The sequence below is a fragment of the Chinchilla lanigera genome, unplaced genomic scaffold (genome assembly GCF_000276665.1).
Source record: "Chinchilla lanigera isolate Chin_1 unplaced genomic scaffold, ChiLan1.0 scaffold00063, whole genome shotgun sequence".
NCBI lineage: Eukaryota > Metazoa > Chordata > Mammalia > Rodentia > Chinchillidae > Chinchilla > Chinchilla lanigera.
In genome coordinates this window covers 13,916,126-13,940,216 of record NW_004955464.1, presented here as the reverse complement: position 1 = coordinate 13,940,216, position 24,091 = coordinate 13,916,126, and the positions used below count along the sequence as shown (strand labels likewise).

Genomic DNA, 24,091 nt, shown 5'->3' with positions numbered 1-24,091 from the left:
CCTGCCTGCCTGCATACATACATGCAACTGAGTAGGTGCCAGGCTCAGGCCTAGCAGCGGAAGACCTGGTGGTGGTGCTGGGGACAGACCACTGACAGCTGCTATGTGTCTGGGCACACACTAGCCTACCTGCTCACACCTACACCAGCATTTCCTGAGCAGTGGCTGGGACCTCCTCCCCTCTGGAGGGTCACTCCTCTTTTCCAGGTAGAGCAACCTAGGGTCTCAAGAGAGCCCTACATTAAGGCCTTTGCAGAAGTCACAGCAGGCACTGGCAGGGACTGGCTCTTCAGGTAGTTCTCAGCTTATCAAGTCGCACAGGCCAGGGCACATGAGTATGCAGATACACTTACACGGACCCTCTGTCTCTTGGAAATTTCAACTCACTACCGAGCTGAATTAAATTAGTTTTTAAAGACACAGATGATACACACATACCATATACATATTCCTATCACTGTACATACCACTTCTATTGTATTTTTCCTTCATTTGCCTAGTGACCCACTCATCTTGCCTACTAGACCAAAAGGTATGTACAGACAGAAACCAAGTCAGATCTTCTCTGAGTCCAGATGCCTGTACACACAGGGCTTCAGTGAGTGACTGAATGTGAACACAGAAATGTCCAGGCCTAAGGCAAAGCACAAGCCACCTGCTACCTGAGGCTTAAATCCAGACTGATGTAAGCCAAACCAAGAGAGAAAAGTTCTCACTAGAGCTGAGGGCACTGTACTGTGAGACCACATATCAATTGTTCTTTCTCTAGGGACTGAGCTAGTCAAATTCAGAAACTACAGGGAACTGAAGCCTAACTATCAGGACAGGAAAGAAAAAAACCCCTGCTACAGTCCTGCTAGAAGACCAAGAAAGCCAAAGGTCCCATCTCTAAGAGCTTCCAGATCAGCTTTGAGGAGTCAGCCAGAGAAAGTTACAGCATCCAAGCTCAAACCACTCTTCCCCCGAGAGAGCTGACCACAGACCAGGTCTATTCACAGACCTGGTCTCTCCTTGGCCACCACTCAGTGTCTGCCAAGACAAATGACAGAACAAATCAAAAGCCAGAAAAGAGAGCCTGGGCTGCTCCCTGCTGTTGGGATATTAAGGGATCCCTTCCTTCCATGTCCAAAGAAGTAGGGAGACAACAAGTACCCCCTCATTTGGATGGTGAAGCTCAAAATCTAATGGCTTTCAGCTCTAGTCCAAGCCACCCCAAACTCTGACAAGTACCAGCTATCCAAACTCTTCTGTGTCTCTAACTCTTCTACATGTGATGCCAGGCAATACCTACTTTCCCTGAGCCCTCAACTCTTCCCAGTGACATACTGAAGTAGTCCTAAGGATAGAGACCAAAGTTGGTAAGAGTAAACAAAAGGACTTCTTTCACCTTTTCTTGCATGGTCTCACTTTCACCTGGGAGCAAAAGAGGGAAACATAAGTGTCTTAGTTACTTTTCTTGTCACTGAGACAAAATACCCAATGTGAGAAAAATGCAGACAAACTCTCTGCCAAGCCATAACACACATCATCTGGAGCCTAGCACCTAATGCAGTCCTTCCCAGCAGAAGCCTCCCGGGCCTGGTCATTAACATAAGGATTTCTATCAGCTGTCTGGTCTTCTGAGCTCTGACCAGAATCTCCCATATAGAACAGCCTAAGGTGTTCCAGCTCTACTTTTTCAACTAGTATCTCTAAACCTTTCCAAACTCTTCCCACAAGCCATTCCCAAAGGCTCCTGAACTACATGGTCAGGTAGAGTCACAGCAACAATCCCACTTCTCTGGTACCAAATTCTGTGTTAGTTATTTTTCTGGTTGCTTAGGCAAAATACCTGACACCCAAAGTTAAAGAGGAAAAGGTTTATTTAGTTCACAGTTTGTAGAGGTTTCAGCCCATAATCAGCTGGCTGCAAGACAGGGTGGCACACAGCAGACGGGCATCACACAGGAGAACAGTTCACAGCACCCACAAGATAGCAAAAGCAACAAGGGAAGAAGACAAGACTCTTCCTGTCTATTATACTGTATGCAAACTACCCACCCTAGGGCAGGTATGGCACTCATACCCTTAGTCCTAGCCAGAGCTATGCCAAACCAATCAGTGGATTGATTTACTAATCACATGCCCTTGCTCCCAGTATCTACATTCTGCCACCTCTGAGAAAGCCCTATGACCACATGAGACTTTGGAGAGACATCTAGACACAAGCCATAACACTAAATTACTATGAATGATCTCGTAACGGCAAAGGCAGGATGGGCCGCAAGAGAAACTGTCTCATCTAATTCCTTTACTTGTCAGAGGAGGAACCAAGGCCTCAAAAATAGCAAATGACCCAACAACACAGCCCGCATCTTTATTTTCTAGCTTCAAGTTTGGTCCAAGGTTCTTTGTACTGCACTATGCTGCCCTCTAGAGACAAGGGCCCCATCTGCCCACCTCCAGTGCACAGACTACAAATCCCAGACAGACACCTTCTCCCATAGTCCCTTGTGTGGATAAGGGAATAAACCAGAATAAACACAGATGTGCTCAGGCCTGCCCAAGTCTCCCCAAGCGAGGAGCTATACTTCTTCAAACACATACAAGCACACATACACACAAGCACACTCTCTTACCCACACATCCCCATTTGTGTCACTTTCTAGAGACCTGGAATATGAGGCCAATCCTGATTCTTCCCCAACACTGACTTTCACTGACCACAGAACTAGTGATATTGTGTGTGTCCGCCAGGTAACCAGACCAGACCAAAGGAGCTGCCTTCAGGTGGTGTCTGCTACAGGACAAGTGACAAGAAGGAAGCTATGGAAGGACAGAAACAGGGTTTATATCCTCCAGGTCATGAGGCCTTGGGCAGGCTTCTTGACCTCTGAGTTTTATAATATAGGGACAGGCCCCTTTCTTGCTGAGCAGTTGTAAGTACTAAATATAATACTGTGTGTAAAGCATTCAGCACTGAGGCTGGCACCAAGTGAAGCTCAGTGCATCGCGCTCTAGCATCACTGATACTGACAGATAAGCCCAAGCTGCCTTGGCAGCGTGACCCACAGGGTGGCAGGTGAGACAGCAGGGAGTCTCCCTCTCTTGTCCATCCTCTCCTCTGCAACTCCTCCAGGTTTCTAGGGTCCAGAGTAACAACAACAAAATCAAGTGAAGAAAAAGCAAAAACAAAACCCCAGAAAGAAAGCAAGGGAACTAAGTGCTCACTGATGCCCTGACTCTCTCCCAAACTGTCCTTAGCTCTCCTACCTCTGCATGCCTCTAGCAGCTACTAAGGTTCCTTCTGCCCTCTAGCTCTGTGTCAGAGAAGACCAGATGTAATCTCTTTCCTCAAGTGACTCACAGTTCCTCCCAGGGACAGAGCAGCTCACACACAGTAACCAACAGGCATGGGCTCTGAGCTATGCTAAGCCCTAATAACTAGCTCCCAGGGTTCCAGGATGAGATCTATGTCAGAATGCCTCAATTAAAGTCCAGGCCCAAACTCATATGCTCCAGAGAAAGCCCAAAATGCACTACAAGGACATCAGAGGAAGACAGAGGTGGCTCCTAATGAGACCAGTACTAAGCCTGCCTCATCTGACAGGGAACAGACTAAGCAGCAGTGAGAGCTGACGCCCTTCCAAGGGTGCACGGCAAGAACTCCAGGGTGGGGCAATTTGCAGCAGCTCCAGGGAACCTCAGAGGATGGGGTCCCCTTATCCATCTTCCCACCCATGGCCACAACCACCAAGGACCCAGACCAAAGCAGTCTGGCTCCCTGGCTGTGGGGGACCCATGCAGAGCAGAGCACTTGTCCAAGAACTTTACAAGCACGCTGTAATTAACAGATTCTTCCCATTGTACCTACCACAGTCTGCCATAAGGGCAGGGGTATTCTGCCTAGCAGTCTCAGGCTATCCACAGCAAATATACTGTGAGGCAGAGTGGCTGCTTCTCTTGCTGCTGTCCCTGGCCCTTAAGATCTTCCCCTCTTGCATGGACATAAATATGGCAGGTTAAGGAAGTGTTCTGGTTTAGATTTAGAATCTCCCCTAAAACTCTCATGCACTCAGAGGTAGGGCTTTTAGAGGTTGATTAGATCATACAGGTCTGCACTCACCAGTGGAGTCACCCAAGGGTGAGTTCACAGATGAGTGTGCTGGTAGGGTCGCTATGGGTGTGGCCTGGAAGGGTGTTTCCCTTACTGGCTCCTCCCTTCCTTCTCTCCACTTCCCAGACACCATGACATGGGCAGCCTTTCCTCTATCCAGGCCCACCCACCATGATGTTTCTGCCTTAAAGCCAGCCAACTATGGACTATATCTGTGAGCCAAAGTAAATCTCTTTCTCTAAGTTATAGTGTTAAGTATTTGTTCCAGCAACCAGGAAAGTGGCTAAGAGAGGCAGCTTGTGCTGGCTCTGGTTTAGACATGGGGAAGTGGCTCCTTATGCCCTTACTTGCTCTCACTCTGCTTTCCATCTCACTCTGCTTCCAAAGGCACACATGCCTGATCCACAACGGCAGCTTTAAAAACTTGAAAACCGCTGTTTGTAGTTCCCCAATCCAGCAAGGTGATTCACCACTTCAGGGCTTTATACCCATGGCTTCCTGTGGCTGGATGCCAGAATGCCCCTACACCTCCATCGTCACAAAACTTTACCATCTTTCAAGACTCAATGCAAGTATTGCCTCACTGAAACTTTTCTTGACTTTCTCTCCCACATCCCCAAATAAAAATGTTTCTTCCCTCCTTTTCTCTGGAAGCAACACAGCAAGGAGGTTCAGAGCACAGACTCGGGAGTCTACTGTCTGGATTCCAATACCTACTCCAACACTCACTACCGCTGCACCTGTGGAAGCCACAGAACCCCTCTGTGCTTCAATTTTCTCATCTGTATAATGGCTAACAGTAGCTTCCAGAATTGTCTGAGAACTGTTAGTCCATATAAAGGATTTAGAGAAGCTCCTACTTTTATTACTATCTTCACTTTCCTTATGAAGAAACTAAGGTTGACAGAAAATATTTTGTACCAAGTCATAGCAGGTAGGCACTGACCTAAGTAAGATGAATGTGACTCCACAACCCACTGGACAGCCAGGCCTGCAGACAGCAGCTGGAACCAAGGGCACATTCCTCAATGTGCGCTGAGGGTGAGCCGGTCTGAAGACAGCATTAAGCTTGCCCTCCCTGGTTCTCACATGAGTTCTGCTTAGGCACTTTTTCCTAGCTCCTGCCCACAGAGTCCTATGTGCTGACCTTAAGCTCCTGGCTTCTTGACCCCTCTTCTTCCAGGTACGCTGTCATCTCATCTCTGGTATCAGTACCAGAAGGGAAGGTCAGGGGCACAGGTCAACTCTGCAGGTGGGCGCTATTTTTCTTGTTTTACAGAAGAGGATTCCAAGGCTCAAAGAAGTTAAGAAACTCTCCTAAAACTTCATCACTAGTAAATATAGCACCAGGATTCTGAATCGGGCCTCCTGGATTCCAGAGACTCAATTCTATGTGTCAGAGATCAGTTGTCTTCTATAGGTTCCCAAAGGGGTTTGTTCCAGCTCACACACTAGAACCTGAGTCTCACTCACCTGGCTCCAAAGTCCTCTTTCTTGCATTAATGGTCTCTTCCCCGGGAGCAGCTTCCCTGTACCTTCGAGGTCTGGTATGTGCCATGTACTGCCCGGACACTAAGCGAAGGCTAGGTCTCACACACAGCCACATCACTCCTCAGGTTTATGAGGTTGGTATTGTAATTATTAAAACACAAATCCACTTAAAAACCAACCAAGGCTACTTCAGTTGTTCCCATTATATTTCTCTATCATTAATACCCTCATCACAAGTTCTGCCAATTCCCGAGGGAGGAAAGGGATGTCTGTGAAGTTTTCTGACACTACTAAGAGCTTTGCGTGCTCTGCATGCATGCATGCCTTCCCACGAGCCCTCCAAAGGCACACTCCGGCACATTTCCTAAGGTGCTTTCCTGATCCTTGGCAGCAAACTCACACTAGAGAAGGGTCTTTTGTGTGGAACAACTTCCAAAGGTCAACAGCAGCAAAAGCAGGCACAGCTCCTTTTAGGATTCAGGCCCATGAATACTAAGGGCTAGTGAAGTCTTCAGCAAAGAGGACTCAAATCTGGGCTGTGGAAGGAAGGCATCAGGGAAGCAGGTTTTTGTCCTGCCTACCCTCAACTCCAACCCCTCCTCTGCTCAGCTAAGACACACAGCCTGGGGAAAAGAGCACACTCAACTTGATTCAAATCTTAGCTTAGTCTCTTCCTGGTGTGTGACCTTAGGCAAGGTACTTAACTTCTTTAAGTTCACTTGTCTGGGAAATCCAGCAGAGGCACAGGCACCTGGACTCTGGATCTTGTTAATGTAGGCCTAGAATCAGTGCGGACTCAATCAATGCCTGTCAATGCCTAGTGTCTGCCAGGTCCAATTCTGGGTACTAGAAATATAGAGATGGGTGATATAAAGACCTCAGAAAGCTCAGTTCAGTAGGGAACACTAATGTGTAAGCATGTGATATGCTCAATAAGGAAGTCACAGACAGAAGAGGTGACTGACTATACATAGCTGGGAGAAATGTCACAAGCGACTCTGCACAAAAGGGTTTTGAGGGATGAACAGGAGTTTTCCAAAAACACCAAAAGAGGTAAGGCAATGTAAGTAAAGGCAACAACACAAGCAAAGAGAAGTGATATTGTCAAGTACATCTGAAAAGCAGCAAGAAGTGTTTGATGTGGCTGGAATGTTATAGAAGGATGGGAGATTTACAGATAGGGATGCAGCCATGAGCTAGATTATCTTGCTCAAGAGAAAAGATAGGGCACAGCTTTCAGTACCTACCCTCTCAGCTCCAGTGCTCTTCCTGTCAAAACAAGCGCCCTGCAATCACACCCTTCCCATGCCTTTGATTTAAGAGTTCCTCTCCCGGCCCTGACAGTAAGGCATTTCTGTCCCACAGATTATAACTCACTCTGGGCTATTATTCAGCTCCCCAGCCCTGGCCCTGCTGCAGTTAGTCCAAACATAATATCCTTCATGCATATATTATCTGTCTCCCTATTATCTGGAATCATTTCGGAATTAAATTTCAGTCCTGCAATATTGGCTTCAGGAGCGGCGCGCTTTATGGGCTAGTCAAAGGTTAGAATACCAATCAAAATAACAGTGCCGATGCAGCGAGACATTTTAATATTCCAAAACCCGGTAATTGTAAAAGGACATAATATTTTTTCCCTGATTACCCCAAAGGCAACACATGTTAACAAGGCAAGGGAAGGAGTGAAAGAAATTTCAGAGTTCAGACAGCTGTAAGACATATTTAAAGGAAAAGCCCGGGCCAGGCACTACACCAGGGAGGCAGGGAGACAGAAGAAAGACATTCCCTGTAGTTTGGGCAGCCCTGGCCATCAAACCCAGCACTGCACTCTGCTGTCTCTGCACTGCCCCTCAAGAGCTGACTCCCAAGGGCAGGCAGATGTTGCACACGATAGAATGAAAGGGGAAGAACTCAGGATCTGGCATCTTGAGTCCTGGGTTCTAGTTTCAGCTTACAATTCAGTAGACTCCAGCTCCTGAGACAGGCCCCTCCACGGGGTTCAGCACCAAACACAGCAGCAAGCACCACAGGCCACCCTCACACTCCCCTTCTCCCTGTGCCGTGCCGGTGCCCCACCTCTTGCTCATTTATACCTAGTCCTCTGGGCCCTGCACTCTACGCACATGCTTCTTCCCAGAAACAAGCACAGGCTCTGACGAACCTGGACCACAGATCTGGGTCCCACAGGTCTCCAGCCCACAACTCTCCCCTGCTCCATAGACAATGCCTGTACTTTGGATCATGCCAAAGACCTGGGCCCCACCTGCTGTCTGGTTCTGACAACTGAGAAGCCCTTCAATTCCCAAACAAAACAAAATACTGTGCTTTTACATATTTTAGATATTCATGCCTCTCTTGAGTTTTCATTTTTGTTTCACTCTTGTTTTTCCAAATTAGCTTCTGAACAGCCCTAGTAAAAGGACAGTATGGCCGGCACAGTGCAGCTCCCAGTCAAGAGTCCCAGCTTCTGCCCAGCTGCCTATCACTTGAGCAACTTTGTCCCCTCACTTCCAAAAAGGTGACCTGACTAGTAGTTTGGATCCTCTCACGTCTGATGGCTTCCCAGCTAGCTCAGCCCACTTGCGGAAGCCTCCAATCTGCATCATCCCGACCTGCTGGCCTGCCTATGGCCCCCAGCAAAGAACTCCATTAAGGCCAAAAATTTATTCCTCCATAAGCCCTTAATTTATTACTGTGCTGATTGGGACTCTGAATGCTCCAAGGTCAGGAAAAGTCATACTCAATTGCAGATACCAATGCTCCCTTCAGCTGTTTCTTCTGCTGTCCCCTCCCAAGGGAGAGAAGGGAGACAGAATATTTCTTGGAGAGACCCAAAAAGGTCTCCTCCTTATACTCTCTAACAGCTGGTCCCAGTCCTATCCCTTTCAGAGCAAGGCACAGAGTACAAATGACAAAGGAAAAGTGAAGCAGCAATCTCCATACCCTGGTACATATGGGGCTGTTAGATTCTAGGCAGCCCCTATCCCTAGCACTGCTGGGCAAGACTGGCTAACTCCTGTGTGCCAGTATCAACCTAGAATCCTCCTGAGGCTGCCTGTTTGCTTCCTTCAAAGCCCACCCATCAGGGGATTCCTGACAGTTTGTGAGTGTGTATACACAGACTTGTACGGCTGGGACTGCATATGCATGACTTGTATGTATATATGAGTAGTCATGGGTTTATACATCTACTGATGCATATGTCTGTGCATACCCAGTGGGTAAGACATATTTTAGGTATGCATGTGTATATCCACATATATGCATAGGGAGGTCTCATCCAATCTTCCTGTTTCTTGATTCCTTATTTATAGCATTCATTCTCCCAGGACCTTAGCCACCCGCTTCCCTGGCTGAACTTTGAAACCTGCCAATCTCTAGAATGGCACCATCTCTGAAATCACTAGTTTAGGCATCCTATTCTTTAACCATAATCTCTAACTCTTCTACCTAGTATAGTAACTATACCCAGTATAGTAACTCCTCATCTCACTGGACCTATCTACTTTTTCTGTATCTATCAGGCCCCTGCAATCTTCTCTTTCCTCAACATCCAGCTTGAATCCCACAGTCCCTCTTATCAAACGCTATCTTGACAATATCTCCAACTCCTGTTCCCTCCTCACAACTCCTTGAAGAAAACCACCACCTTACTGATTCCCTCTTCCTAATGAATCTTCAACCTTTCTTTCTCTAACAGGTCCTATGAGCAAGCACGTGTCTTCTATCTCAGAAAGCAAAACCTGCCTCAGCCCCACACAGCTCTTGCCTCTTCTCTCTCCTTCAAAGTCATACTTATGAAATAGTCAACATTTCCCTGTTTTCTCATTCACTCTTCAATTCATTCCTATTTGGCTTTTCCTTATGTACTCAAAAAGCTTTCACTAAGGTCACCAAGGACCTTGTTACTTTCCATTATTGTGTTCACCCTTCGAACTGACCACTCCTCCTCTTCTGAAAGCACCTTCTTTACCCAGGTCCTGGGACACCATACTTGCAGGGTCTCTCTTCCATCATTCTGTATTCTTTTTCTGTCTCTTTAGCATGAAGAGTCAAAAAAACCTGAAGTTTCCAAGTCTACCATATATTAGTGTGAAAGCACTGAGCACATTTCATCAACCTATGCCTTGATTTCTCTAGCTGTTGTTGTCATTGTTGTTGTTTTTGAGATGAGGTCCTGCTATGTTGACCAGCCTAGACCCAAAATTAAGATCCTCTCACCTCAGCCTCCTGAGTAGCTGGGATTACAGGTGTTTGCCATCATACCTGGCCAATGCCTTAGTTTCTCAACCTTAATATGAGAAAAATAATAGCAACTATTACAGAGTTGCGGGGATTGGATAATGTGCGCATAGTGTCTAGTCTAGTGCTGCCCAATACCAATACAATGTGAGCTGCATATGAAATTTGAAATTTTCTAGTGGCTACATTAGAAAGTAAAATGAAACAGATGAAATTGTTTTTAAAATGTATCTTATTTAATATACCCAAATATTATTTCAACATGTAATCAATACAAAAATTATAATGAGATATTTTGCATTTTTTCATACTGTCTTTAAAATCTGATATGACTTACAGCGCATCTCAAGTGGGAAGATAAATCTTCACCAGAAATACTCTGTACTTAAATTTAATAGGTTAAAATATAACTTCTTGAAGAAGTTTGAAATTTAAATTTAAAAATAGAGGAGGACAGGTGTGGTGGTGCACACCTGTACTCCCAGCACTTGGGAGGCTGAGGCAGGAGGATCACTGGGAGTTCCAGGACAGCTTGGGCTACAAAGTGAGTTCAAGGCTGGCCTGAAGTGCACAGTGAAACCCTGTCTCAAAAAGACAAAAGAAAACAAGAAAATTTAAAATTTGTTCCTCCATTATACTAGCTACACTTCAAGTAATCTATTGTGACATGTACTAGAACAAACTATAGTGGACAACACAGGTGCTATGATTTGAATGTCTGTCTGCTCCAAACTGCATGTTGAAATGTAAATGCCATTCTAACAGTAGAGAGGTGGGGCACTTATGAGGTGATTAGGGGCTGGGGGCACTGATGAATGCATTAAAGCCATTCTTACAAGAATGTGCCAGCTACAAAAGCAGGAGTTTCACGCCCCTCTCCCTCTGTCTCATGTACCCGTCTTGCCCTGAGAAGCCTTCCACCACACTGTAATTTAGCAAGAAGGCTCTCATTACAGGTGACCCCCAGAACTAGGGTACCCCATGAGCCAAGTAAATTTCTATGGTTTACAGTTTACCCAGTCTTTGGTATTTTATTACAGCACTAGAAAACAAACCAAGACAACAGGGCCAGTACACAGTATATAATCAATAAATAAAAACTATTATTATCATTATTACTATTACCACTGCTGACCACTCTGCCTTCTCCATTTCTGACTTTTCCTCTTCTATCAAATGTTGCTATTTCTCAGTGTTCCATTCTAGGCTTTCTTTTCTTCTTACCCTACAAGCTCTCCTTTAGCAATGGCATTCACTTTCATGCATTCACTGTCACTCATACACCAATTCCCCCAAATCAATTCCTCTTATCTACACTTCACCCCTGAGCTCCAGACTTATGTACTCAACCTCCTCCTCAACAGCTTCACAAGAATGTCTCAAAGGCATCTAACTCAACATACCCCATAATAAATTCACCTTCTCTTTTAATCCTAAAGCTTCTCCTCCTTCTCCTACTTCAGTAAATTCATTCCAGTTCACTTAGTTGCTCACATCATAAACTCCAAGATCATCTTGGTCTCCTTCATCCCCAACCCTCACAGCCACACAATCACCACTTCCTGTCTAAAATACAGTCAGTGCTGTGTAACACTCGTTTTGAAAGAGCAGATTTATTCCAACGTAACTGATGTAGTTGGGAATAATTCAGGGGAGTGCAACTTTTCCATTTGCTCATGTGTCATTTTGTCCACCAGATATACTAAAGAAACTCAGGAAACTCTACCCAGCTGACAGAGCTGAGCCAGAATATACAAAATGTGCACATGCCTACCTACCAGTCACGGAGATCATGACAGGTGATACAAGCCACACTATCTGGTCACAACTTTCCATCTGATTTCAGACAATCTTCTCCCACCGCTCCGATAACTAGTAAACTGTGAGCCTTCCTATGACCATTTCTATAAAACTTATGATCTTATTCAAGGTAAAGTGCTATATTTATTGTGGTATTTATGCATTTCTTAACCATTTAACATGTGAAACTATTACATTCTTATCCTTTTTTTTAAACATGTCACTAAAGTTTTTTTTTTTCTGATGAAGTTTTTCAATGTTATATTCCTAGTTACATTTTTATTGAAAAACTTTCCATAACATGTGGATTTTAAGGCACCTATATGTTGCATTATAGCAGAACTGACCACACCTTTTTTTAACATTCTAGAATCAGTCCATTTCTCTATCTTTCCCACTGCTATCAGCTTAATTCAAGTAATTACCATCTTCCACCTGGACTACAGCAAAGACTGAATTCTGTGATTCTCAACCAGGGACAGTACTTCTACCACTTCCCTCCATCTAGTCCACTAGAAATATATGTGCAGCAGGGAACGGAAGCATTTTTGATGTAAAATGATGTGCAGAGGGGCAATGAACAGACTCGGGATGCTACAGGTTCAGCAGTGTCACCCACATAACGATCTGTCCAATCCCAAAATGCCAAATGCACCCCCACTCAGAAGCTGGTCTCCCATGTCTGCTCTTAGCTCTGTCTATAGTGCAGCCAGAGAGAGCTTTTTAAAAATGCAAATCAGATGGTGCCTCTCTTATGTCTAATACCCTTTAATAGCTTCCCCTTGCCCTAAAGATAAAGGTCAAAATCCAAGTGTGGTCTATAAGTTCCTGCCTTTCCCTCTGGTTTCATCTCATGCCAGGCTCCTCTTCCACATTCACTGTGCTTTAGGTCATCATTCACTTAACAAATTGTGATTAAATATCTGTGTGCTGTGATCCACTCAAAGTGATCAGGAGAGAACAGTGAACAAGAGACAAAATTTTGTCTCAGGTTTCTATGACACTGCCAAGCTTCTCTTCACCTCCAGGCCCCCACCCCCATGCGATATTTCCTGTGCTTAGCCAATTCCTCCTTCAGATTTCAGCTCGTACATCCTTCCTCAGGAAACTATTCTCTGACTCCACCCCACTAAATTATTACACAATCCAGGACTCTGAACTGCTCAGCATTACTCAATGTGACTGAAATTAAATAATTTCAAAATCCATCTTTTCTGACACATCCCCAGGACCTAGCATAGTACCAGGCACCCAGAAGGCATTCCAGAATATGTTTATTGATAAAGATATAGATATAGATATATTTATAAATATATATTTACATGGGCACATCTTGACACCTTATGAATAAGTACGCATAAATACATTCATGTCTGTACATCTTTCCAAAAATTTATGCAGGTGGCTACGTTTATGTGAATACACAAAGCTATATGTAAGGACATGTACGTAAAATTTGGAGTATATTTACTTGGGAGTATTCACTCACACAAGTACCCCTATCAATTAATGTATGGACATGTTTGGGTGTGTGTGTGTGTGTGTGTGTGTGTGTACAGTGACCATGCATGTATGTTCTTCAGTGACAGCTCTGACCTCCTGGAAAGTGCTAGAAGCAGGCCCCCAAGTCTTCTTTAAGCTGACAGCTCAATAAAAGTCTAAGATCATTCAATGGCATTCCAAATGTCAGCAAACACTGGCTTGCTGCCCTCTGCTAGCGGGGAAGTAGGTAGAGGCAGGAAGATATGGAAACCTGGCTGTTGAAAAGCTGCTCTTTCCCAGTGCAGCCCATACTCCTTCTGGAGAAGAGAGGGCAGGTGAAGGTCAATATCTCAATTTAGAGGTCTCAGAAAATGCGATGCTGAGTTTAGTGCCAGTGCTAGGACATGAGGTAGCTGGAGGGCAGAGAAAAAGAGATTACACCCCTTGTTTTTCCCAGATCTGCCTGGTTCACCTCATGGGAAGAAATCACAAAGGTCAACCGGGAACAGAGTTCTCCGTTTCCCTTGTATCCATTCTCCCCCTCTATAACTCAGCAATCTGGCACAGAACCAAGCTAAAGACGCTCAGGACAGCCTCCCTCCACCTCCACAGGCCCAGTGGCACTAAGGTGGCCCTGAGTGGCAATGTTACCACATGGGTCAGCTGCTCTCCTGCCTTTGTGCCAAGGAACCTAGAGGCAGAGAGCTATCCACATACCAAAAAGTCTAGTGAACTTCACAGAGTAATTGTTCATGGTCAGCGCCTGCCTCGCCTGGCCGGGCCTTCACATTGCATTTGCTGAGGCCGGCAAGCAGCTTCAGATGAGCTCTGACAGCTAGCATACTGTCTTCCAGGAGTAAATGCCTAGCCACATAGGCAGGCTTATCCCTACAAAGCCCCACCAGGGAGGGCCTCTGTGAAGCTGGTTCTCAAAGATGACGCAGGAAGCTAGCAATTACATTATTCAATGCACACATACTCTGTACTCAGCCCTGGTCTAGCGATGGGACAGACAGGAACAGTCTCTGCTCCAGGTGGACATGTCCAGAAGGAAACACACATGGACTTACGGTCCAACTGCTTTAACTGATACCCCATGTGCGGAAAACCTCCAGGCCAGAGCAGCTCAGCAGAAGTGATACCAGAATTAACCTTCAAGGAGAGGGAATATGCCTGATAAAGATGACTGGGGGACATTTCACACAGAGGGAAGGCCACGGGCCAGGTCCCAAAGGCATGACAAACTCTAGTCCTCTCAGCAAAGACGAGAAGTAGTAACAGGTAGCAGCACAGCTGCATGGGAGATCAATAGGAGAGGCGAGTGGGGCCCAAATATACAAAGAAGCCAGACAGCAAAGGACCTGAACACTGGGAGAAAGCAAAGGAGCTCACACACGCTGCCACAAAGCACGGAACCCAGTCCTCGGTCATCTTCAGCATGGAACTTACAATACCTCCTCTTCCACTGTTCTTCCACATGCTCACTTGGCTTCAGACACACACACCAAAAGCATGCTACTCTCCCTGCCTAAAAAGCATTCTCCCCTTTCCTTGTGTCTGCATGCCACCTTCCCTGATTAGCCAGTTTACGAACCGAATCCTCATAATAGCTAGCCTGCCCCTCCAGTGTCCTCTTTCAGTCTGCACCAGAACTACATCCAGAACTACATCCAGAACCACACTGCGTTCTCTCTTCTTCAAGAAGAAGAGTACTTCCCTGGGAATCACTAAGCTGACTGGCAGCATGAGGTTCCTGAGGCTGCTCCAGGGCTAGTGTCCTCTATCAGAATTGCTTATGGAGGTCAGTCTTCTGGCGGACTGGGCTCCAGAAGCAAGGATCCCTCCAAAGCAAAGACCTAAGGAGTCTATTCCTACATACCCTTTCTGCTGTTTACCTAGGAAGTACAGCCAAACACTAATTTTCTGAATGTTTCAATCTCTACCAGGGCCACTATTCTAGCTACACAGGGTCCTTCCGAGCCCACGGTCTCACTGCCAATTCTCCAGGTCCTTAATGCTGCATTACAGCCAGTCTTCTAGCGCCAAGGCAACTGGGCTCTAGTCTTGTGGCCCTTCCTGACAGGGCTGGGTGGAACCCAAATTAGCCTAAATGAGCTCCCCTTCCCATCTAGAGGGAGATACCAGGGCCAGTCAGAAGGCTCAGAGGCCAAAAACACGAAGGCTTAAAGAAAAATACTTTTGGGAGGCTCAGTAACACAGCTCTCCTAGCAAGAAAGCATCTCAGCCCAGAGATTCATATCTGACTGAGAGCCATGGAAAATCCCCTTAACTAGGATTTCTGTGCATGTCTCCGTGACACCAAGGGCAAAGTCACATTCCACTCAGCAACCTGGTCCCCTGGAAGCTCCCCATTCCCAAAAATAACTATAACATTTTAGTGCATATTGGCTAGGAAAGAGGAAGAAGGGATTTTGAGAAAAGAGGACAAAAAGAAAGAAAAGGACAACAGAGATGGGAGGGGAGCTCTGAGGCACAGGAGAGGCAGAGGAAAGCCTGGGGTGGGGCTCAGACAGTACCTTTTTCAGATTAATCCACTGCTTGAAGTAATCCGCCACTGGCAAGCCCAAGTACTGGCACTGGCCTGGGAGCCTACAAGAAAGGGAAGAGAGAAGAAGTTGGGCACACACATGTCCCGGGTATGGAGTCTTAAAACAGAATCCATAAAGTCTTCAGGACAAACAGACCTCAGACACCAACCCACTGGCCACTAATCCCATCACATCCAAGAAAAGGACCCCACCTCCTGCACCAGGCTCCAGAACAAGCCGTCAGACCCAAACACGAGTGCCTGGAGCTGCTGCCGGAAATAATACCAGCAACTATTTCCTCATGGTCTGCAGCAGGCTAAGTACTTTACTTATATTTTTCACATTTAATCTTCAAAACAATGCTGTGAGGTAGGTACATCTATCTGCGAGGTTATGTATATCTCACAGACAAGAAAATGAGATTCAGAGAGGTTATCTGAAGTCCCAGAGCTAAAAACTGAACCCAGTTCCATCTCACTCCAAAGCTCATGTTCTTCCCAGCAGACCAATCTGCCATCCTTTGATTACAGCAGAGAGGTAGAAGTGCAAGGCAGAAGGAAAGAAAGAGCACATAATACAGAGATGGGCAGGCAGGGTCTCAGCTCACCTTTAAGCCTCTCATTGCAGGCTTATCTCAGATTTTAAAAATAAAAAAGGACCATGTAGAAAGATAGGAAGAAGTCAGAATTTAAACTAAGAGTTTGGGGCTAGGGATATAGCCCTGTGGCACAGTGCCTGTCTGACAAGCGCAAAGTCCTGAGTTCAATTCCCAGTACCTTAATTAATTAATTAATTAATTAAGGGTTTGTTCTTGTTTTCTTTTTAAAGTACAATTTACCAACTCCCTCCCCTCCAGGTAATGTGTTATTTGCCCACACAAATCAACCCAATCAAAAATGCATAATGTCTAACAAGGTCAGGAACTTAGGGTTCAAAAAATAAGATTTAACCACTGTCTATAAAGAAGTTTGTCCAATACGGATGGTGAAAGAAAAAAACAGCAACAAATCTTGAAAACAGCCCAAATGCCCATCAACCAAGGAATGGATAAAGGTGTGATTTTAGATAGATAGATAGATAGATAGATAGATAGATAGATAGATAGAGGAACACTACTCAGCCATAAATAAGGATAAACTTCAGGCATTTACAGCTAAATGGATACACCTTGAGACCATACTCTTAAGTAAAAAAAATTGGACATGTGTAAATATTGCATTGTCTCTCTGATGTGAGAAACTGAAAGTGTAAATAAGAACCAAAATAAATTGGACATGTGTAAATATTGCATGTCTCTCTGATGTGAGAAACTGAAAGTGTAAATAAGAACCAAAATACATAATACAAATCATGAAATAAATTGTTCAAAAGGAAAGAAGGAGTATTACTCAGCTGTAAAGAAAGATAAACTCAAGACTCTTCCCTTTTGAACAATTTATAATATTCCATTATATAAAAGTACCACAATTCTCTTATCCAGTTCTCAGTGGATGGACATTTGGGTTGCTTCCACATCTTAGCAATTACAAATTGTGCTGCTATGAACATAGGTGCACATACATCACTGTGATATGATGTTTTTAGATCTTCTGGGCTGAGTAGTATTCCACATCACTGTGATATGATGTTTTTAGATCTTCTGAGCTGAGTAGTATTCCTCTATCTATCTATTTATCTATCTATCTAAAATCACACCTTTATCCATTCCTTGGCTGATGGGCATTTAGGCTGTTTTCAAGATTTGGGAAAATACCCACAAGGGGAATAGCTGGGTTGAATGGGACCTCTAGACCTAGTTTTGTGAGGAATCTCCAAACTGATTTCCACAGTGGTTTTATAGGTAAATGGTCACAACTAGAGACCATACTCATAAGTGAAATAAATCAAACATACCTGTGCAAGCACTGCATTGTTTCACTAGTGTAAATCCTGAAAGAGTTAATTTAAACTAGGAGATATGATAGACATTGTGAATTGATAGGAAAGCACTCAAAGGTAAAGGGCAACTGGGATGTGGGAAAAGAGAAGGGAAAGAAGGAGAAATTTTGTATGTATGTATATGCAGGATAGTCAACATGGCTGTTCTACTATCTTGTATTTCTTTGCTGAAAAAAACTGTCAATGAGTCCTTGGTTGATCAGCTTTGTATGTCTATATCTGTTTTCATGAGAAACCCCTTTGAAGATATCAATATGTAATACAACAAGCATTGTTAACTCCCTACCACTTTGTTTGTAACTCCGTACTGTCTGTACTGTTCCTTTGCTGTTTTGTAAAATGTTGTCTGTCTGTTAATATTTTCCTCCTTTTATTTAAAAAAAAAAAAAAAAAAAAGTAAATGGATTCCTAATAAAAGGATGAGTTCAGGCCCTTTCCCACCTTCCTTCCTCTCTCCCTCTCTCCTCCCCTCAACCCCTGTCCTTTCTGCCTTCCACAATGGAAAGATACAGCAAGTAGGCTGTTGCCAGATATAGGCCTCTTCACCCTGGACTTCTCAGCCTCTACAGAAATAAATCTCTGGTCTTTATAAATTTCCCAGTCCCACCAGACGTGGTGGAATATGCCTGTGATTCCAGATTTGGGATGCTGAGGCAGGAGGATTACTGTAAGTGTGATTTCAAAGCCAGCCTAGACTAACTCGCAACACCCTGTCCCAAAAAATAATAATAATAATAAATAATAAACTGTCCACTCTCAGGTATTCAATTACAGCACATTACAACACAGCTAACTTCTTGTTAGATAGATACAAAGTAGGAGGTGGTGCCAAAGAAATATATTTGACCCAGAGAGGCTGTACTTGGTCAGTTTTGTCACAGTGCAATGATACCTAGGAAGCACCTAGACATCCAACTGCAAAAAGAGAAATGGACTAGGGATATAGACTGCTGAGCCGTGAATGGAACTCAAGTACATTTAAAGCCATGAGAGTAGACCAGGTCACTTGGGAAGAGTAAGGGCAAGGTGGGCAGAGGGTCCACACCAATTAAGTTTTACTGAACAAAAATGAAACCACCTCTACCAAACCATCACCACACATAAGCGGCATCCCACTTTAATTTTTTAATCCATTTTAGAACATCCATCTTTAAACACTAAACTAAAACCTGTCTTTCCACAACCCTATTCATGAGTCTGAGGTACATGTCTTGATAAATTACAGAAAACAAGATCTTTCTCTTTTCCTTGGGGAACTCTTTCAAGATCTGAGAACCTAGAAAGTGTCCCACAGCCCCCTTCCCTGCACCATGTACCCTCATCTCCTTCCCAGCTCCTCAGGAGAGAATATGCCATGCCTCGGGGCTCACCTAGCGCACCGCAATCCCTAAAGGCAGGCCCCAGACACTTAAAGGGTATCAGACACTCAAGGCTACACATGCTGTTTGGATCCCACCTCATGTTGCCTAAGCTGAGGAAGCATGCTTCCCTTTTCTGTGATACAGAACACATTTTTAAGCTTAAAATTTGGGCATTAGTGAAAAGTGCATGGAGTGGTCACACAAGACGAAGGCTGAGCAACCTCCAGTGGGCTTGGAAATGAGGAGGACACAAGTGATCTCAGTGAGAGATGTCAGCAGGCAGGACGGGGCGAGCAGAGGCAGCCTGCAGAGTGCTGAAGAGTAAGAGACAGACAAGGAGCAAATGACAGGTGCAAACTTTGTTTACAAAGTCTGGCTATGAGAATCCAGTTGAAACGACTAGTTCAGCCCAGAAAGTTGAAGGGCAGTCCAGCCTTCCCTCTATGACCCTTTAACAGATTCCCACCAGCTTATGCCACCTGATGGGACTGTCCCATGCCACCCAATGGGACAATCTGGTAGGTACCACTGGTGGTTCAGAGCCACCCATCAGCAGGACCCAAATTATGAACACAGATATGGCCCCATTATGAACACAGATTAAATACCTGATTAATAGGAAGCTGAACTCTATATTTCAGGATTTGTGTGTGTGTGTGTGGTTTTTTGAGAAAGTCTCGCTATGCAGTCCAGGCTGGCCCTGAACTCACAGGGATCCTTCTGCCTGAGCCCCCCAAGTACTGAAATTACAGGCGTGAGCCACTATGCCCAGCTCCAGGATTTACTTTTGTAAGATCCAAGGTATCTTACTTGCAGGACAGCTTCCTTTCAAATATCTAAGTGGCACAGTGACATTAACTATAACCAGACAGCTTCCTAGAAGAGTAATTCTGCCTGAGGCCAAGAAGATGAAGATGTATCCCCAGAAGATATGCCCATGTGGGACAAAGGACCATGAACGTGAGAAATCAGGCAAGGTTTTTCAGGATGACAGGTGGCCTTAGGAGCTACCATGTGGTTGCCTGAGAAGCAAAACATATCTGTTTGAATAATTTTAATCCCTTCTATCTTTCATGTTCCTTGTCCATAGTGTTTGTGCAAATACATGCCAAACTCAGCTATTTTAGAAAAATCACATTAAGGTCTGAGAGCAAAGGGATCCACCAGAGGCAGGAATAGCACAGGGGGACTGGCCACCAAAACACAGGAAGCCTTTTGTGCGTGTGTGTGTGTGTGTGTGTGTGCGTGCGTGCGTGTGTGTGCAGTTTTTTTGAGAGTCTCACTGTACAGTCCAGGCTGGCCTTGAACTTATAGCGATCCTGTTTGCCCTTAGCCAACCTCAGAACCTCTTGATTCTTTTAGTTAACATAGGCCAAGAATCCTACTGGCTCTAGTGGCGGGGAGGGTTGACAGGCTCCCTCATCAGCAGGATTTCAAGGGTAGATAACATCTGTTGACATTTCCAACTGGTTAGGAAGGCTTTCACTCAGTGGGATTGAAGGTGGACTTATACCAGAGAGGCCACACTGAGGACAAACCAGATTGCCAGGCTGGAAACTCATCCAAATCTAAATAAAGCTCAGCAGCAGTCCCGAGTACCATTCTTTACCCCATGTCTGACTGAAGCACAAAAGGATTAAGGATTATTGATCTCACCCAGGTACACATGAAGTGTGCAGATTCACTGACAGGCATTCAGGTTGTTGAGTGTCCACTGAATGGCCCCAGTGTTTGTGCAAACACAAGCAGTATAAATACAGGATAACTCAAGCCCACCTTCACGAGACACCGAGCCAAATGCCAGAACCTGAACTCCTCATGAAACACAGATACCCATCTCTACCACACAATCCTACTCCTACTAAGACAGCATGGACAGATTAACTCTGCGAGCCAGGTAAGAGTCAGAGTGGTCATCATCCCCTACACAAAAGAGGAAAATAAAGCTCTGAGAGAAAAAAAAAAAAAAAAAAAAGGATTTTATCAATCATACCACAATCAAGAGTAGAAGTAGAAATGGAATTTAAGATTTCTGACTATACAGGAACCAGCCGTCCAAGTTCATTCGGAGCTCCTGACAGTCCCTAGGAAGACAAAGGCTGAGGCCTAAGAGAGGCAGGCAGGACAGTGGTCACTACTCAAGGTAACACCTCCATTCAAGGTTCCTAGGAATCTGGGCTACAGTCACTAAGAACCAATGGATATATGGTTCCACCAATTTAGGAAGGAAAAGGCAAAAGTTCCCCTAACACAAAGAAACGATCTGAATGCTGCAAGTTCTTACCAGATTCTGATTCCAAGAAAAGAGCCACTGGCAGTGGGCCCTGGAATAGCCTGTGGGCATGAATACACACACAAGTTTATGGTGCCCAAGTCTCCATGCAGCTGGATTCGCTGGGCACAAAGCTCCCCAACTGCCCAAACATCATCTGGTCATACTTATTACTGTTGCCCAATGAAATTTTACGCACCAAGTCCACAGGTGTGATTTCCCCTTCTTTATGAGGGTCGGAATGACATCACTGATGGCCAATAGAAAAGACCCAATTATGTCCTGGCCATAAAAAAGAATGGGATTTTTTTCCACCAAATCAAAACTTCCTTCAGCTTCATGAATGTAAGGGGCCCCCTTTAAAGAAGCCTCCCCCACCCTAGTCCTGCCTGTGGGCTCTAAACCAAGGGACATGACTGCTCTTCAAATACTGTGGATCCTAGGGCCAGAAATGGTCTGTGCCTTTGGCATTTCCCATATAGCCCTTATCACACTGGCCCCTCAGAATCATCAGAACAGAGCATCAAATCCCATCTTCAGAGGCTTGGCACCCCACTTATGCATCAGGAGGAAGTTAAAGAAGATGGGGTATTCCTCAAGTCCCTTTATTATTCCTTTTGAAAAACAAACAACATAGAGAAGAGGCTTGTAGGAATCAGCCCTCCCCATAAGTATACAGCACAAAACAAAAGGATCTCAACCTTCCCCACCCCACAATCAGGCCCACCACCTGCAACTGAGCCACTCTGGCTGGGCCCAGACAGCCCTGATGGCAAACAGGTGTGGCTAGCTTGGCGCCAGCCAAAGCAGGGGAGCAGCTCATTAAGGCAACACCCCTTTTGCTCATGGGTAAAGCCAAGGTAGAGCCATTGTGAGCAGAAGTTCAGCTTTGAAGATGAGGTAAACAGAGCTGGGGGAGAGCAGGGAGAGGTTTAAGTGAAGACCAGCAGTATCACACAGACAGACTGGCAAACAGACACCAGCAGCCAGGTCCAGAAGAGTGGAGACACCTGCAGTGGAAAAGGCCCTGGACATCACTCCTATGTGTTCTTGTCTCATCAAGTCTTAGAAACAAACTCAGCTTGGGGAAATGCATGTCAGTCTCACTTTTAGCAGACTCAGTCTATTAAAGAGGAGAGGGCCATCTGCAACCTCTTTCTGCCTCTCAGGAAAGGCTGTGGGACCTGGATCTTGGAATGATATGTGCTGTCAGTCCTAGTGCCCAGCAGCTTAAAATGTGCACACACTGCTCACCTGCAGGAGCAAACTATTTCATCCCAGTGATAAGCAGACAAGGGGGAGTGGAGGAGCAAAGACGAAGAGTAGGGGACAGGCTCTGTCTTCCTCAAAGCCCTCAGTGGACCACAGAGGCACAGAAGGTATAACCCCGGTGAACAAGTGGGCCTGGAGAAGCCTGATAGAAGATCCTGCAGAGGGGAGACCTATGTGGTGCATGAGGCTTGCTTCCAGGTTTCACCTTTGCTAATTCCAGTCAAACACTCTAGAGGAATGCCATGGCCAGTTGTCCTGCACCTCAGAACTACCCCAAGTTCCTATGCTGCTCTACAAGCACACAGGCTGAGCTTCAGAAAAGGCCCTACTCCTCTTGCAGCTCAGTCTGGGAGGCCCATCTAGCCAGAGCTATATCCAGCATATGAAAGCCACCCCAGCCTGGGCAGTACTTAGCTGGAGACACAGCTCTTTGTCTCTCCTGTTTCCATTCCCCACCCAGAGGAGATAAACAGACCCCATGTGATGAACGGCCCACCTTTCACAATCACTTTTCCTCAAGTTGAGAAGAGCTGGTGATGGATGGGCTGGAATTTGGTTATCAGGAAGGGCTGTCAGCCAGAGGTGCCTATCTCCTCCCCCACTACGCAGGGCATCATTACACTGTGGCATCGAGGTAAAATATGACCAAGGGGAGGGAAGAAAGAAAGAGGAAAGGCTGGGCTTACACATGGAGCAAATTGAGCAACAATGAGAGCAGGCATGAGGCTTGGACGTTAGTTATCTGCCCGTGACACCTTTTATCTCCACACAAATTGGTCCTTCCTCCCCCACTGCATCCTCTTATACAAACAGAGCAGACACAATGTGTCACCACTGCAATAGCTCAGCAATTTAACCCGAATTAGTGAGGGGGTCAAGCTAGGAAATAGGGGTTTCTCATTTCAACAGGTTCTTTAGTCTCAGCTCTGCACCACCACATTGTGGAGAGGAAGATAGAGAGAAAGCAGACTCATAATTGAATTCACTCACTTGGTCACTGCCGATGTATAAAAAATTAATGCTCAAGCCTCTTACTTATCAAAGCTGCCTAGTAGCCATCTCACCTGTGAGATGCACCCATGTCAGAAGACACAGCGGGGGCCTGCCCCCAGCACTCAGTTCTTCAGCACTTTTAGCTAACATAGGAATCAGTGAGAACACGGTGGGAGAAAGACACTGCCCAAAGACATCAGCCTCGAATCAGAAACCCTGCTAGAAGCCTACAGGGCAGAGCGGGTGGGGCGGGTGTTATAAGTGTTGATCACGTCAGAGGTGGTCTTTTGACAGTTCAAGAACACAACTGAGTCTACAGACAAAAATGTCATTGTGGCTCCACCCTCCAACACAAGGTGTCCAGGGTGTTTTATGAATAACCCCTCTTGGACACACAGATAAACTCTGCTGTGCCTGAATGGCAGCACCAATGGCACTAGTAAGTCTCCAAGAACACAGAGGGCCCTAGAGCTGGAAAGGTTCCTAATGGGTAGGGAAGTGCAATTCAACCCCATCCAGCACCACATCTCCACTGCACTAAAAGACAATTTGGTCAAATAATCATGTGTCTCTTGAGCAAGTGACACTGCCC

The 24,091-nt window shown here is 45.4% G+C and overlaps 1 protein-coding gene across 7 annotated transcripts in view; it reads right to left on the bottom strand.

Moving 5' to 3' along the window:
• Eri3 (ERI1 exoribonuclease family member 3) overlaps positions 1 to 24,091 on the bottom strand; it is a 129,018-nt gene that overhangs the window by 44,382 nt on the left and 60,545 nt on the right. For all 7 annotated transcript variants that reach the window (XM_013521697.1, XM_005398762.2, XM_013521693.1 and 4 more), the window contains one exon: positions 15,652 to 15,724. In XM_013521697.1, the coding sequence (XP_013377151.1) occupies positions 15,652 to 15,724 (73 nt within the window). The remainder of the gene's footprint in view (positions 1 to 15,651; positions 15,725 to 24,091) is intronic.